This window comes from Perca fluviatilis, chromosome 7 (assembly GCF_010015445.1).
Source record: "Perca fluviatilis chromosome 7, GENO_Pfluv_1.0, whole genome shotgun sequence".
NCBI lineage: Eukaryota > Metazoa > Chordata > Actinopteri > Perciformes > Percidae > Perca > Perca fluviatilis.
Genome location: NC_053118.1, coordinates 13,804,767 through 13,821,514, shown reverse-complemented (window position 1 = coordinate 13,821,514; position 16,748 = coordinate 13,804,767). Strand labels below are relative to the sequence as shown.

General features: G+C 40.2%; 1 protein-coding gene across 1 annotated transcript in view; it reads right to left on the bottom strand.

Moving 5' to 3' along the window:
* The window catches only part of LOC120561928 (CUB and sushi domain-containing protein 3-like), a 292,084-nt gene that overhangs the window by 224,622 nt on the left and 50,714 nt on the right, over window positions 1-16,748 (bottom strand). The window contains exon 4 of the mRNA XM_039805270.1: window positions 8,859-9,053. Coding sequence (XP_039661204.1) covers window positions 8,859-9,053 — 195 coding nt within the window. The remainder of the gene's footprint in view (window positions 1-8,858; window positions 9,054-16,748) is intronic.

The following is a 16,748-nucleotide window of genomic DNA, read 5'->3' as shown; positions in this document are numbered from 1 at the left end:
GTATGAATTACCGTCTTGTGTTCAGCTACCCTTAGTTTGGGTTAACGTTTTGTTTGGCTTATATAAGCCAGTTCACAGGGACACTTTAGAAGGTACGCCACATGTGCATTGTTGCAATTAATAAATGAAGAGATGGGGTATTTCTTGCCAATGCGGGGATGTGAGAAGTGTTTCGCATTGGTCGAGTTGGAGCATTGCGCACAGTTACCATATTTATAGAAACCCAGGGGTGGCCTGGGAAGCCAAGTGGTCGAGGGTGGGGTGGTCATGTCTGAGTGGACCAATTGGTCACAAATGTTGTGGTCGCGCCTACATCTAAACCTGGGCCGCTCAGTGCAGATGTCTTTGAGTGTCGGATCACTCTTCAGAACATGCCAATGCTTGTGAATAACGTTTTTTCATTCTTCCTGCTACTGGAGTATAGCAGGTGGAAAAAGATACTCTGGATGTTATGTGTGACTTAGGCTTTTTCTTAAACAATGAGGCGCGATCTCTACTTAGAGCCCTATCCCAATCATGTTAAACACTGACAGGGTTGAGAAGCAGTAAAGAGATCATACATGGTTGCAGAGATGCAATTCAATTTGCATCATGTGTGCATGATGTAGTCGGCGTAATCGATTACGTAACTGCGTCGACACAAATAATTCGCATCAATGCATCGTGCGTAGAAAGCTATAAATAACCGGCTGCCTCCAGCAACAGCGCAAGTATGGATTCCTCGCAAGTTCTTCAACACGTTGAGAAAAAGGCTTGCACACGATCTTCTAAAGTGTGGGAGTATTTCACTCTTAATGCCAACAACAACATGGTAGTCTGTAGACTTTGTAAAATGCATCCCAGAGTCAGCATAACAGCAACATTTCCTGTAGTTCTTGACCAGGTTTGCACACACACTGCAGGAGGGATTTTGGCCCACTCCTCCATACAGACCTTCTCCAGATCCTTCAGGTTTCGGGGCTGTCACTGGGCAATACGGACTTTCAGCTCCCTCCAAAGATTTTCTATTGGGTTCAGGTCTCGAGACTGGCTAGGCCACTCCAGGACCTTGAGATGCTTCTTATGGAGCCACTCCTTAGTTGCCCTGGCTGTGTGTTTCGGGTCGTTGTCATGCTGGAGACCCAGCCACGACCCATCTTCAATGCTCTTACTGAGGGAAGGAGGTTGTTGGCCAAGATCTCGCAATACATGGCCCCATCCATCCTCCCCTCAATACAGTGCAGTCGTCCTGTCCCCTTTGCAGAAAAGCATCCCCAAAGAATGATGTTTCCACCTCCATGCTTCACGGTTAGGATGGTTTTCTTGGGGTTGTACTCATCCTTCTTCCTCCAAACAAGGCGAGTGGAGTTTAGACCAAAAAGCTCTATTTTTGTCTCATCAGACCACATGACCTTCTCCCATTCCTCCTCTGGATCATCCAGATGGTCATTGGCAAACTTCAGACGGGCCTGGACATGCGCTGGCTTGAGCAGGGGGACCTTGCGTGCGCTGCAGGATTTTAATTCATGACGGCGTAGTGTGTTACTAATGGTTTTCTTTGAGACTGTAGTCCCAGCTCTCTTCAGGTCATTGACAAGGTCCTGCCGTGTAGTTCTGGGCTGATCCCTCACCTTCCTCATGATCATTGATGCCCCACAAGGTGAGATATTGCATGGAGTCCCAGACTGAGGGAGATTGACCGTCATCTTGAACTTCTTCCATTTTCTAATAATAGCGCCAACAGTTGTTGCCTTCTCACCAAGCTGCTTGCCTATTGTCCTGTAGCCCACCGCAGCCTTGTGCAGGTCTACAATTTTATCCCTGATGTCCTTACACAGCTCTCTGGTCTTGGCCATTGTGGAGAGGTCGGAGTCTGTTTAATTGAGTGTGTGGACAGGTGTCTTTTATACAGGTAACGAGTTCAAACAGGTGCAGTTAATACTGATAATGAGTGGAGAACAGGAGGGCTTCTTAAAGAAAAACAAACAGGTCTGTGAAAGCCATAATTCTTGGGAGATCAAACACTTATGTCATGCAATAAAATGCAAATAAATTATTTAAAAATCACACAATGTGATTTTCTGGATTTTTGTTTTAGATTCCGTCTCTCACAGTTGAAGTGTACCTATGATAAAAATTACAGACCTCTACATGCTTTGCAAGTAGGAAAACCTGCAAAATCGGCAGTGTATCAAATACTTGTTCTCCCCACTGTATGTCCCGCCACTATCCTCAGGCCAGGCCCTTCATCAAGTATCTCTGGGTATATGTCCTGCACTTAATTGAGCAATGGGAAAATAATCGCTTATTGAAAAACGTAATCGTTAGATTAGTCGAATAATAAAAAAAATAATCCCTAGATTAATCGTTTGGGACAGCCTTAATCATGCATATTGCTGGGAGTCGTTTTATTATAGTGACCATCTCTCTGTAATTTCAGGTTTTAAATAATAATAATAATAATAATAATAATAATATAGAATAGAGAAGAGGATGATTCAATGAGCATTATGGCACCACAGCACTAATCAATGTTACATATGGGCAAGGGATTTGGGTCATTTTGTTTTATAAAAATGATTCTAATATACTCTTTTGAAATCAATGAATATTGAATATGCAGGATCAAGTTGGTAACCTAATTCCTATTCCAAACACTATTACAATGGTTGCCTGTTATCCTCATGGAGTTGATGTTAGCATTTCTGGCAGAAGATTGGTGAAGATATTTTCATATCAATTCTAACTGTGGAGGGCAACTAGGCTCTCACTTCGGCTGAAAAATCTTGCCATGGGTAAGTAAAATTTTCATTTTCTGAATTCTCAATTTGACTAGCAGAGAGCTGAAAAGGCATTGCAGAGAGAACTGTTTGTTTAGTCCAGTCACATTAACAGACATGGAAATGTTTTAAAGGAGCAAGGTTTTTCTGTGGGCTAATTCTCTTATTCTGTTGGACAAGGGCTGGCAGCAAGAATGACAGTGCATCAATAGACAATATTCTCATGTTACCATACTCTCCCCGTTTGCTGTCTCGCTGCCTGGTTTAATGAATGTTCAGAGACAATTTAGATGGAAGGAATCGAAATGGGCTCCTGGGATGGGCAGTAGCAACTCCCGATTAGAATAGCCATTAATTCTCCATTTCACTGCCTTTCTGCTTTGAGTTGATGCCGTGTGTTGTTTTTTCCCCAGTCTTTTTGACTCCACTAATCGACTTACCTCTCTCTCGTTTTTCTGTCAACCTTTCAAGCTCTACAGTATTGTCACCTTTCAAAGCGAGAGTGACACAGGATAAACATGTTTATGGTTAATCTAAACAGGATAATACCTGACATTATGATGGCTTCAAAGTAACTACAGTATATTATGGGATTCCTATAACCTTGCCAGTCACTCAAAGCCATGCATTCTGATTTTCTCAATAATCAAGATAAATAAGCATGATGGTTTTGTGTGGGTTGTTTCATAATGAGTCAAACTAAGGAAATCAAATTCTAAATTACACCACTTCATCCATACTGACTTCCATGTTGTGCCTCCTTGGTAAAAACGGCAGTGACCACTTTTAATTGAATGAAAGTTGACAACTCTGTCCAGCAGATATAAGTACATCTGATAATTCCACAGTTTAGTAATGAGGTTTAACATTGGTTTTAAAAAGGTCCCATGGCATAAAAATTTCACTTTGAGTTTTTTTTTAACATTAATATTAGTTCCCCCAGCCTGCCTATGGTCCCCCAGTGGCTAGAAATGGCGATAGGTGTAAACCGAACCCTGGGTATCCTGCTCTGCCTTTCTTTGCTTTGCCCGCCCAGAGAATTCGACCCACCCATTAGAAAGAGAGAGACATCATGGCTTTCAAACAAGCAAAGTGGCAGTTGGTCAATGCCACACCCCCACCCTCCACCTTGCCCCCCCCCTCCCTCTCTCCTCCTCAATAGCATTTAAAGCTATAGACCCAGAAATGGCACATACTAAGGAAAGCTCATTGTGGGACTGGCTCTAGTGGCTGTAATTCTGCACCAAGGCTGAATTTTGGGAAAGAGACTTGAGATACAGTTTTAGGGGACCACTAAGGCCTATAAAAAAAGCATCCAAAAAGCAGCATGTCATAGGACCTTTAATATTGGTCAAATTTGGGTTCTACCGCTTCATTATCCTGCTTTAAACACAGCATTTGTATTGGAAGATGACACTGTATGTCTCCCTGCACTTTTCTCTTTTTCCTCCTCTATCCCTCGGTCTTTCTGTCAGCCGGACTTTAAAAGTTGGATGAGGATGGAGAAGGGAACTTGGATAAAGATGAAAGAGAGAGAGATAGAAACAAAGGGGAGGTGACTGGTTAAGAGACGGTTGGGAGATGGTGGGGGGTGGAGTGGGGAGAGATTTTGTGTTGCGGTGTGTTTAGTGTGAAACAATTGATGATGAGCAGAAAGGGCAGAATCTCTGAGGAAATAAGATCAAAAGACCATCTGCCGACATACAGGAGCTGGGCTAGATTTAGTCAAGTGAGAGTGTGGCTCAAGCAGTGCCCAAGCCTGAAAAGGAGTGATGTTTCTGGCCCGTGGCAATAGAGGCTAACACCATCCTTAAATGGAAAGGAACCCTCCATCTGCTGCTTTTTGTTTCCTCCAAGCTTGCCATTTCATAAACATTTGCTGTGCCATTTTCCTGCTGTGCCTTGCACTGTAGAATGAATTGGCATGAGCAAATTTGCGTTGCTAGCTTTGGGATTTCGTGGGATTGTTTATTAAAATGAGAGGAACGATCTTTGACTCTTAGTATATACTCTCTTTGGATGACTACACTCTACACCTAGTAGTCCACCAGCATCAAAATGTATTAATTTATTCAATTAAGACATGCTGGTATTTCCTGCTTTCCATCTTAATATAGCAAACTATAAAATTCCATCTGCTTAAATAAAGAGGGAAAATCGATGCAATACAACAGATAAACATCGGCCACTGCCATCGGTTAATGTAATCTATTTGCCGATATGCCGATGGCAGTCAACAAGGCGAATATCAGCTGATACTGATGTTTGGCTGAACATGCATCCCTAGTTCTTAAAGTTCAATAAGGCTATTTCAGAATACAGCAATAAAAAACAAGAGCAGATGCATTTGTTAGACTGGAAGAAATTATCATTACATGGCTTATGGCCTTCAATTCTTCTCCTTAAGAGCTTTTGCCTAATGCTAGTTTATTCTTCCTTGTGATATACTGTATGAAGTGGTGCATGTCTCTAAAAAGAACTGTGAAGGTTTTCCTGGCTAAAAATGAGACTCCAGTAGCACCTCTTGGTGGTTTGGGGTAAAGGGAGGCTGGCACAGCAAAAAGCAAAGGAGAAGGTGTTTGACTACCTGGAATATGTGCATCACAGGTTTAGGGTTCACCCAAGCTGCAATAAATACAGACATCTCTTCACCTTAACAGTTCTCTTGTATGCAGCAAAAAAGGCTGTTGAAATGTCCAAATGGAAATTTAGACAAGCTTCTAACATTTATTAAACTTAACTCACCTACACCAAGCTGCTCCCAGTGATTGCAGCTCCAAAACGTAGTCTTTCACAATAGCCTCTGTAAGAGAGTACTAACAGTATCCAGACTGCTTTAGAATGTTGAACCCATCAGTCAAATGATCTTACTCAGTCCTCTGTACAGAACCTGTACTGTAATGCTGATAAATTATAGACAAAATGACATTACTTCAAGTCAATACCTGCATTTGTGATGTGTACTGTGCATAACACAGCACAAATTACAAGAGGCTCAGTTCAGCACAATACCTTTCCATACACGTCTTGGATTATTTGCTTAAATGTGATGACAGGTCTCATCGGAGTACAGCAGGGGATAAACCGCATGAAGAGCACTAGTCAGTTGTCATAAACCAGCTGTCAGAGAGAAACTACCATTATGCTATAGCATCTTATTCACCCTCTGTTCCCGATGGCTGAGCAAGAGAGATGGCTAGGCATTTTTACACAATCTTTAAGGGTTCAAATCCTGGGCAACAGTATTTTGGAATAGGATAGCAGAAAATGAAGCAAAAACCATTATGAAGCTCTCCAAGTGTCAGAGAAGAATATCTATTACACCTCAAGCAATGAAGACTCTTGAAACTTTTTAAATATTTGAATACTGTAAACTGATCTTGGCTCTTGTTGTACACTCATACCATACATCTTCATGTTATCTTTCGGTTTGTACTTTTTGGAATATTTGAGTAGTCTAAAACTGCCAAGTGCATGTAAAGTGAGAACAGTCATTAATATTGTGGAAAAAGTTGTGACTTCTGGCTGAAGAGCTTATTTAATTTAATTTGGTGCATTATTAGCTGAAATGCTAGGATTTGCATAATTAAAAACCTACATTTTAAATAATTTAATAAGTTTATTTGATATAGCACCTTGTACAGACAAAGTCACAAAGTGCTTCACATGATAAAAAATACAGTAAGATCCAACAGAAAAGCAAGAAAAAAAAATTATTGAAAGACCAATAAAAATCATTAAAAAAAAAAAAAAAAAAACTAAAAGTTACAAACATGAGTCAAAAGCGAATTTAAACAAGTGCGTCTTCAGCTGATTTTTAAAAGCTTCAACAGAGACTGCAGAACGTAGGAAGGGCGTTCCACAGGTTTGGAGCCACCGATTCAAAGGAACGGCCACCTTTAGTTTTTAAGCGATCGCGTGGGACCTACAGTAATCCCTGGTTAGAAGACCTGAGGGACCTGTTAGTAGTGTACGGATGGAGCAGGTCCGAGATATAAACAGGAGCCTGACCATGCAAAGCTTTAGAAGTCAGAACAAGAACTTTAAATTGGATGCTGAAGTTGATCGGAAACCAATGTAATGAGTATAAAATTGAAGTGATGTGTGACATCCTGCTGGACCTGGTCAACAGCCTTGCAGCAGAGTTCTGGACCAGTTGTAGGCAGTCCTGGGACGACTTCTGGGACAGGTGAAAATGGAGTTGCCGTAATCAAGCAGCGATGATATAAAACTATGAATGATCATCTCAAGCTCAGAATGCGAAACAACATCTCTATGTTTGGCAATGTGATTCGATAGGTTGATCAAAACACATGATCAAATATAACACCAAGATTTCTCAGTTTGGACTGTACCGCTGAAGAAAGGGACCCCAAAAGCTGAATAACGTGGAAGCTGTAGTGTCCGGAGCAACAATAAGGACTTTGGTCTTATCTTCATTAAGCTGTAGGAAGTGTTTGCCAGCCAATCCTTGATGGAAGCCAAACATTTAAGCAATTCCAACACTTTGTCAATCTCTTCCAGGTTAAAAGAGAAATACAGTACAGCTGGATGTCATTTGCGTAGAAGTGATAACGGATATCTCCAAATTGGCTAATAATATGTCCCAGGGAAAGCATATACAATGCAAATAAAATCAGACCTAACACAGAACCCTGAGGCACAAAAACTTCTATCTGAAAGATAGGAGGTGAACCTCTTTCAAGCGAGATGTTGTGATCCACTGTATCAAAAGCTGTGCTAAGGTCCAGCAGCACCAAAACCTAGCATTCAAAGGGCTTGACCTGTAAAATGCTCCATCACTTAGAGCATTTTCACCAGGGGATACTAATTATATGTCTTTTACATACACTTGTAACCTGGTTAACAGTCAAAACAACCCATTTTATTGTTTGGTCACTTTTCCTGAGGTAGACAGAAAATGTACTGGTTAAAAAATGTCCACCACATATAGCTGTTTGCCATATTCGTGTATCAGCTGTCTCAGCATATTTAACCTACTAGGAGAGGGAAAAGGCACACAGTAGACACTGCAGTTTTCAGTTTCACAAATTTAATTTTAATTTCCTATCCTCTAGACTGTGGCCTGAGAACAGTTTTTTCTCTGCTGTTCCTTCGGTATATGGTCAAGTTGCTGCCATATAATGTACAATGGCTCTGGAGTTGGTGGGTAACCACAATGGACTAAAAGTGAGGTTGTATTTATTTTTTACAGCCCAACATTTTCAGATAAAAATAAGAATTTGTGTGTTTTTAATTCCTTGCTTTGTAGCCTATGCTGCAGTCCGAGAGTAGAGGTGACTGTGACATCAGCAAAACAGCAGAAGCAAACCGCTCAACAAATAAAAAATAAAAAAAAACGTCAAATCAGAAAAACATTCCAAAGAGGAGCCCAAATCCTGTACTCATCTTGAGTCGGCAATTTAAGTACAGCCCAAGTGCCAATGCAACAATCTAGTAGATGTACCGCTCCTGCAAACAGCATTAATGTATTTAAGCTTCTTACTCTACAGGAATACATATTTAATTAACCTTTTGAGCCATAGAGGCTCTAATCAACTTCTTCAACATGATTAAAATCATTCCAGCCCATTAGAGTGCAAATAAATTTACAGATCTAATGAAGACTTGTGGCAGACTTTAGTGCACCAGTCACCCAATCACAAGCCATCAAGCAGTCAATCATGTCTTAGCAATTAACATAAAGCAATTCATGGAAATCAAACTACAAAAGGTCAAAACAAACCAATCACCTGCTCACTGTAAATGTCTTAGAGGAACACTAAAATGTGAAGATAACATGTATTCTCCATGGTACCCTACAGTCACATTGTACAGCTGGGAGTAAACGTTGGCAGCAGTCATCAATGCAGTTAAAATGATTAGTAACTCCTTACTGGTGTGTGTTTGTCTGTGTGCATGGGTCTGTGTTGTCTGTCCCCGTCTGTTTTGGACCTGAACTGGGTTGGATTGTGGGTGGGTGGGGAATTGACATACTGTTTTGACTAAGTTTCATTCGCCATGGCCTCTGTTATATGTCATTTGTTGTGAAAATTTAAAATAGAGTTGAAAAAAAAAAATATGATAAAACATCCTCACCTCTGCAGATTGGCACAGGGAAGTCCCACACTGACACATCAGCTGCGTTGGTCACACAGGTGAGGAGCGAATGTCCGTCCAGGACGTAGCCGGTGACGCACCGGTAGCGGATCTTGTCACCTACGTTGAATTGAGTTCCATTCAGTATTCCTTTGGGTGGAACTCCTGGGTTTCCACATGAGCTGCTTCTCAGCTCTGGGAAATGGAAAGAGAAGACAGTATTGTTAAGAATAACTGTGTTGCTGTATGAAATATGTAGCAGAATGCTTCCTAAATGTTGTCTTTAGTCATGTACGCAAAGCGATTAGGTTGTATTTTTATAGTTTTGGCTACCTAAAAGATGTCCATGTGATATTTGAGATTGTTAGTCACCTCGACTTAAGTGTTAGGAGTATTTACTAGCTGGTAAATGTCAGCGCAAATCTGACATTTATGCCTTTGCTACTTAGATGCTTAGTTATATCTGAAGAGCTAATATTATCTTGGGATAGGATATAAATGCACTACCCAGCGAGTGGTGAAGTATCACAGTGGTGTTTTACCCATCTCTTTAGATTAAGAGTCCACTAAATAACAAATATACCTGGGAGCTGCAATAAGGGGCAGAGAAAACTGGTACATTGACACAATGTAAAAGAAAAGAAACAGCAATGTAGTAAAAAAAGATGGCAAGAGGACATGAAAGAAGAAGCTACAGCTGCGGAGTATAATTATGTTTCCTGTATTTTCCTGAATGTCCAAGTTGCTTAATAGTAGGGACAAAACTCAAAACATATTCCTCGTCAAAAAAAATACCTATATCTCATACCCACTAGATGGCCTGCGGATAGGCCAAAAAATCATTTAACATCATTACTTTTTTTTTTTTTTTTTTTTTTTTTTTTTATAAAAAAAAAAAAATAAAAATTTTTTTTTTTATTAAAAAAAAAAAAAATTTTTTTTTTTTTTTTTTTTTTTTAAAATTTTTTAAAAAAAAAATTAATTAAAATAAAATTCTTCACATCATTTCAGTGAGATCTATTCGGATCCTCTGCACTTCATCGCGACTGTACTTGATCCGCGTTATAAAGACCATTACTTGGATGCGGAAATAAAGCAGAGCGCACGAGAAATGATCCAGGCCGCGATGGATGCGGAGAACCCGCGTGGAGACGGAGACGGAGCGTGCACGGAGCAGCGCCCAGCGCAGGAAATCAGAGCGCAGAAAAAAAGACTTGTCTCTCTGCACCAGATGAGGGGCATGCACCCTCGTTGTCTGATATGTTCAGTGAAATCCTGCAAGGAAGTGCCTCAAATAATAATAACAACAGGTAAGCTATTCTGTTCTTAGGCTACTGTATACTGTATGTGACTATCAGATTGTAGCCATATTTCTGCTAGATATTTTTTTAATTAAACTTTAATATTAATTTATACAATTGCAATGCCTTGATTTTAGTAAAGTTAGTACACAGTCATAGCCATAAATGCAATGGTACTAATAATTGGCTTAATTTCTTTCGGTGTTTCGGTTTCGGTTTTCGGTCTTTGTTTCCTCTTTTTTCGGTTTTGGCCAAGAATTTTCATTTCGGTGCATCACTACTTACGGGTTGTCTTTTGTGTTCCAAAACAAATAATTTTTGCGGTACACATTTTCTTCAACTCTGGAAAAAAGTAACTATATTGCAAAATCTACAGTAGGCATGTATATTAAAAGAATGCATATTTTCAAATTGAATGTCTCCTTCATTAATCATGGTACAAACATGGTAAAGAACTGCATGTAACAACAACCCTAACAGTTAAAAATATTACCTGTACAAAATTGCATTCATATTATTTATATCCCTTGGCAGATAACTTTTTGAAGATGGCATATTGAAGTTGTACATCTTCCACTAGAAAGCAATTTCAAAGAAATTACTATCATATTGTGCTCATGCGCTGACAGAGCCAAAGTATTTATGATCAATGTATTTCTTTGCAAACTACTGAAGAGGAATTTTGATAAAGATCTACTGTAAGTTGTGATAAACAGGCCTGGAGGAATATTCCATCCTGCATTCATTTGGTTGAACAAAATCTTCAACTACATTCCTCTCCTCCATAAGACCACCATAACTCTCAATCTCTGTCCAAGTCCCCTGCACATGTCCAGCCTGCACAAAATGCATCAGCAAGGATTTGATTTCAAGCCCCAGTACAGGACATTACACATCGTCGGCTTCTTTTTGCCTCAGCAGGTACATGGTGACTTAGTGTTGATTATTCAGCTTGATGTGCAGGCAGCACCTTTAAAAACAATATAAAATCAGCACAGTAATGTTATTATTGAATATACTGTATACAGTCAGTGCATCTTAAAAGATACACTTGTGTCAGCTTTATGATAAAGAACACTACATAACTGAATTTGTGGGTAATGATCAATAGAACCAAATTAGTATGATCAGATCCAGGGTTGTCTTCTTGATAGGAATACACATCTTCCTTCTTTCCTACAGCTTGTGACTGATCATGCAGTCAAGTTAAATTATTATTGTTGATATTTGACATCTGTTCATGGCCAATTATTCCAACTGGCAAGCCAGGGAATAAAAAGCAATTTTTACTTTTGCCTGTGTTTGATGGATCTCATGGAATGGAAAGCTAGATAAAGAGATAAAGAGGAGCATATTTGAGACCCTGATCTTGAAGTTAATTCCACTGACAGACACATCTGTGAATCTGCATTTGCTAATAATGATTTCCAAGACTAATTCTTGAAATTACTAATCCACTTTATACTCCAGATGCTCACATACACATCCCTCATACGTATGATCTCTAATGGATACAATATAAATCCTTAGCATCAACTGCTGGCTGTTTATGTTTATGAGGAAAATTAAATACGAAGACTGCGTCGGTAATAAAAGTAGAAGGAAACCCCAAGTGGCTTTTTTTGTTTATTTTTTTTTTTTTTTTTTAGGTAGATCAACTTTTCACTGAGAGAGCTAACTGAAACATTGGGAGCTGAGGCTCTCATTCACATTCTCACATTTTAATACCAGCTATATTTAGACAAAGCCTCTGCAAATGAATCTGTCTGAAGAAGAGTAAAATATGTATAATGGGTTCATTGTCTATTTATGTATGATCTATGCAATTATTTTATTTCAAGCTGAAACACCTCATTCTACAAGTAACTCACAAAGTTCAGTGGAAAAGGGAATGATAATTTATGATTGACAGCTTATTTGAGTTGAGGGAGAGAGGTGCCAACTGAGGGAAGATCAGGCCATACAGTATATAGTGCAGCACTAATGATACCTGACCAATGTAGGGATAAGGAGTGAGAAGCAGAGTTGAGATTCCATGCAGGATTGACATTGACCAGTGCAGAGGTCAGGGGTGAGAAGTGGGGCAATCCAGTTTTACATTCATAAGCAAATATTTTGCATTTGGAAGCAGGTATATGTGGTATATCTGACGTTGACTGACAAGGTCCAGCTCTCAAAAATAATCCATGGTGCTGTGATGTAATTATATGTGCCACTTTGCATTTGGTCACTTTAATCTATAAAAAAGGTAAAAACTAGATTAAACACCAACCTAACGAAATGTATTATATGAATATTAATATGAGGGTAAAGACAATAACTGCAAGCTGCAGTATAATCCTAACAAATACACAGTAAAAACAGTGTCTCCATGGGAGTTATGGAGAGCCTGTGAAGTTTAAATGTATTCGTTTGAAATATAAAATTTGTGTAGTTCAACAAAGTGTGACAAAGCACATCAAAGGCAATCTTAATATATATTAAACATAATAAATCCTTTAGAGTTTGATGCAGAGAACGTCAGATTAAAATGCAGCACACTGCTGAGCTGAAAACATTTGAATAAAAGAAAATCTAAACAAGACAGAAAATTAAGTGGTCAGGGGACTGGTGCTGTGTGCATCCAGATGTTATTCAGAACTCCCCATGACCACAAAGCCTTCCATCACATCAATAGTGTTCCCAACAGTGGACATTTAACTTTCAAGGAGGGTGATGATCACTAGAGAATACCAAAGACCAATGAGCTTGCCATGGTACAATATGTGGGCTGAATGTAGCTGATCTATCACTTAGTTTTGATGTATTTGGTGTATCAATCTCTTTCTCTTCTACTGTAGGGAAAAAGCATCAGATAAATGGTTTGTTATGGGATTTGAGAAAATAAATTAAGACATCACACTAATATCTATCTATCTATCTATCTATCTATCTATCTATCTATCTACATATATACACACACTCACTCACACTCACCTAAAGGATTATTAGGAACACCATACTAATACAGTGTTGGATCCTATCAATATGTGCCAACATTTCTAAAGAATGCTTCCAGCACCTTGTTGACACAAAGAATTAAGGCAGTTCTGAAGGTGAAAGGGATCCCCCACACCATTACACCCCCACCACCAGCCTGCCCAGTGGTAACAAGGCATGACGGATCCATGTTCTCATTCTGTTTACGCCAAATTCTGACTACCATCTGAATGTCTCAACAGAAATCGAGACTCATCAGACCAGGCAACATTTTTCCAGTCTTCAACTGTCCAATTTTGGTGAGCTCATGCAAATTGTAGCCTCATTTTCTTATTTTTAGTGGAGATGAGTGGTACCCGGTGGGGTCTTCTGGTGGTGTAGCCCATCCGCCTCAAGGTTGTTTGTGTTGTGGCTTCACAAATGCTTTGCTGCATACCTCGGTTGTAACGAGTGGTTATTTGAGTCAAAGTTGATCTTCTATCTGCTTGAATCACTCGGCCCATTCTCCTCTGACCTCTAGCATCAACAAGGCATTTTCGCCCCCCAGGACTGCAGCATACTGGATGTTTTTCCTTTTTCAGACCATTCTTTATAAACCCTAGAAATGGTTGTGCGTGAAAATCCCAGTAACTGAGCAGATTGTGAAATACTCAGACCAGCCCGTCTGGCACCAACAACCATGCCACACTCAGAGTTTCTTATCTCACCTTTGTTTCCCATTCTGACATTCAGTTTGGAGTTCAGGAGATTGTCTAGACCTGGACCACACCCCTACGTGCATTGAAGCAGCTGCCATGTGATTGTTTGATTAGATAATTTCATTAACGTGAAATTTAACAGGTGTTCCTAATAATCCTTTAGGGGTGTGTGTGTGTGTGTGTTTGTATATACAGTACAGGCCAAAAGTTTGGACACACTTTCTCATTCAATGTGTTTCTTTATTTTCATGACTATTTACATTGTAGATTCTCACTGAAGGCATCAAAACTATGAATGAACACATGTGCAATTATGTACTTAACAAAAAATTGTGAAATAACTGAAATGTCTTATATTCTAGTTTTTTCAAAGTAGCCACCCTTTGCTCTGATTACTGCTTTGCACACTCTGGGCATTCTCTTGATGAGCTTCAAGAGGTAGTCACCTGAAATGGTTTTCCAACAGTCTTGAAGGAGTTCCCAGAGATGCTTAGCACTTGTTGGCACTTTTGCCTTTACTCTGCGGTCCAGCTCACCCCAAACCATCTCGATTGGGTTCAGGTCCAGTGACTGTGGAGGCCAGGTCATCTGGCGCAGCACTCCATCACTCTCCTTCTTGGTCAAATAGCCCTTACACAGCCTGGAGGTGTGTTTGGGGTCCATGATGGTCCAACTAAAGGCAAACCGGATGGGATGGCATGTCGCTGCAGGATGCTGTGGTAGCCATACTGGTTCAGTATGCCTTCAATTTTGAATAAATCCCCAACAGTATCACCAGCAAAGCACCCCCACACCATCACACCTCCTCCTTCATGCTTTACGGTGGGAACCAGGCATGTAGAATCCATCCGTTCACCTTTTCTGCGTCGCACAAAGACACGGCGGTTGGAACCAAAGATCTCAAATTTGGACTCATCAGACCAAAGCACAGATTTCCACTGGTCTAATGTGGCATTCATCTGGTCTCTAATCTGAGCTGCTGTTAACTTGCGATTTAAGGCTGGTGACTCGGATGAACTTGTCCTCAGAAAAAATTCCACTAATTAACCCTGACAAGGCACACCTGTGAAGTGAAAACCATTTCAGGTGACTACCTCATGAAGCTCATTGAGAGAACACCAAGGGTTTGCAGTGCTATCAAAAAAGCAAAGGGTGGCTACTTTGAGGAATCTAAAATATAAGACATGTTTTCAGTTATTTCACACTTTTTTGTTAAGTACATAATTCCATATGCATTCATTCATAGTTTAGATGCCTTCAGTGAGAATCTACAATGTAAATAGTCATGAAAATAAAGAAAACTCATTGAACGAGAAGGTGTGTGGTACAGTGGCTTGTACTGTGTGTGTGTGTGTGTGTGTGTGTGTGTGTGTGTCTGTGTGTGTGTGTGTGTGTGTGTGTGTGTGTGTGTGTGTGTGTGTCTGTGTACATACACACACACACACACCCCATAAGGATTATTAGGAACACCTGTAAGATTTCTCGTTAATGCAATTATCATACAACCAATCACATGGCAGCTGCTTCAATGCATTTAGGGATGTGGTCCAGGTCTAGACAATCAACTAAACTCCAAACTGAACGTCAGAATGGGAGATAGTTGCATATAAGCAAGACAATCAATGCTCAGTTACTGGTACTACCAAACCATTTCTAGGGTTTACAAAGAATGGTCTCAAAAAGGAAAAACGTCCAGTATGCGGCAGTCCTGGGGGGCGAAAATGCCAGAGGTCAGAGGAGCAAGAGCTCTCCTGTGTGCTGTCTGTTTTATGTTTGTTTTTGTCTTTGATGCATTTGCCACTTTAAGCTATGACCGTGAGACACTTCTGAGGATCCGTGAGGAAGTTTGTGGTTTGTCATCTGCCAATACTGGACTGAGGTGTGCTGATTTCGATGCGTAACCCACTTGAGGCAAACGAGGCCAGGAGTCGGGCCGCGGAGGTCGGGAGCAGAGCGAAGGGACTGGGCGGAGGTATCGCCACACACGCCGTACAGCTGAGCAGCTGCCAGTCGAGGATCCCGCTGCCGTCCATCTACCTGGCGAATGTCCAGTCTTTGCTGAACAAGACGGACGACCTGCTGAGCCGCATCAAGACCCAGCGCAAGGCCCGGGACTGCTCCGTGTACTGCCTGACAGAGACGTGGCTACACAGCGGCGTGCCGGATTCTTCTTTCCAGCCGCCGGGCTTCTCTGTCCACCGCTCGGACAGGGTGAAGGAGCATACCGGGAAATCAAAGGGTGGGGGACCCACGACGTATGTGGCAAGGGTTATCAGGGCTTGACATTAACTTTTTGAGGCACTTGTCCTTCGGACAAGTACATTTACGTTTCACTTGTCCATGAACAAAAGTCACTTGTCCGGGTAAAGATTCATCATTTTATAAAAAAAATTGTGTTTTGCTAATGCAGAATTTGAAGAAACCATTGAAAGCATCCAAACCCTATCAACATTAATACAATTCAGTTTAAACAGTAGAAACAAATGTGTCCCAACAATAGATTTCCCCTTCAACAAGAAAAAAGGATCTCCAGACTCATAATACAAAGTAATATGTTGCACGCCGGTGTGCAGAAGTTAATATATTGAGATTCTAAGTGAATATTTTAAAGTTTCTCATTACTTTCAGATTCCTAGTCAATATTGTAAGTTACTATGTCAATATATTGAGATATTTTGAGATATTGAGTCAATATATTGAGATTGTAAGTCAATATTTTGAATGTTCTCATTGCTTTGAGATTCTTAGTCAATATTCTGAGTTACTAAGTCAATATATTGAGATACTGAACCAATATGTTGAGTTACTAAGTCAATATATTACGATACTAAGCCAATATATTGAGATTAAGTCAATATTTTATAGTTTCTCATTACTTTGATATTCTTTGTTTATATTCTGAGATACTGAGT